The sequence below is a fragment of the Nanorana parkeri genome, unplaced genomic scaffold, assembly GCF_000935625.1.
Source record: "Nanorana parkeri isolate BGI_ZX_2015 unplaced genomic scaffold, ASM93562v1 scaffold838, whole genome shotgun sequence".
Taxonomy (NCBI): Eukaryota; Metazoa; Chordata; class Amphibia; order Anura; family Dicroglossidae; genus Nanorana; species Nanorana parkeri.
In genome coordinates this window covers 502,934-503,563 of record NW_017307106.1, presented here as the reverse complement: position 1 = coordinate 503,563, position 630 = coordinate 502,934, and the positions used below count along the sequence as shown (strand labels likewise).

Below are 630 nucleotides of genomic sequence, written 5' to 3'. Positions count from 1 at the left end.
CCCGCCGATCGCCTATATGTGAAACACCCGGTAACGGGTGTGTGCATTTAGCGGGTCTTTTCTGCCCGTGCGTGCCCGCTAGGGGGCGCGCGCGAGCAGAAAAAAATTGCCGTCTGGAGACGGCAACCCGCAGATGCTGCAGTGCCGTCCGTCCGTTTTTTTACTACGGGCGGACGGCAAGAGGTTAAGCTTCTTGTGTTACCATCATTTTCTATTACCTACCTTGGATCAATAAAAAATTTTACCTACACTTACAAGCACATTGTATTTTCTATTGCCATATAATTCTATTTTAATCTTATTGTATTATTTATTTTGCATATTAAAAGTACAGTAGAATAATTATGTATTTTGTTCAACCTTTTACTAGAATTCTTTGCAGTGTCTGAAATTTCAACAAGTTCATCCAGTTGGTCTCTTGAATTAAGACAATAGAAATAGAAACAAAAAAAATTAACTGATGTAATTGTCTAAATACCAGTACTTCTTTTTCCATGTCTGATTATACTGATTTACTTTATTTAACAAATATAGTAACAATTACTTTAAATCAATTAAAGACCATAAAGCACTTTCCCACTGTAGTAATTAAAGCTACGTTGCCCCCCAAAATTGATTTGTTAAATTCTA

At 36.5% G+C, this 630-nt stretch overlaps 1 protein-coding gene across 1 annotated transcript in view; it reads right to left on the bottom strand.

Moving 5' to 3' along the window:
• The window catches only part of SCEL (sciellin), a 30,503-nt gene that overhangs the window by 20,811 nt on the left and 9,062 nt on the right, over window positions 1–630 (bottom strand). The window contains exon 4 of the mRNA XM_018565380.1: window positions 361–417. Coding sequence (XP_018420882.1) covers window positions 361–417 — 57 coding nt within the window. The remainder of the gene's footprint in view (window positions 1–360; window positions 418–630) is intronic.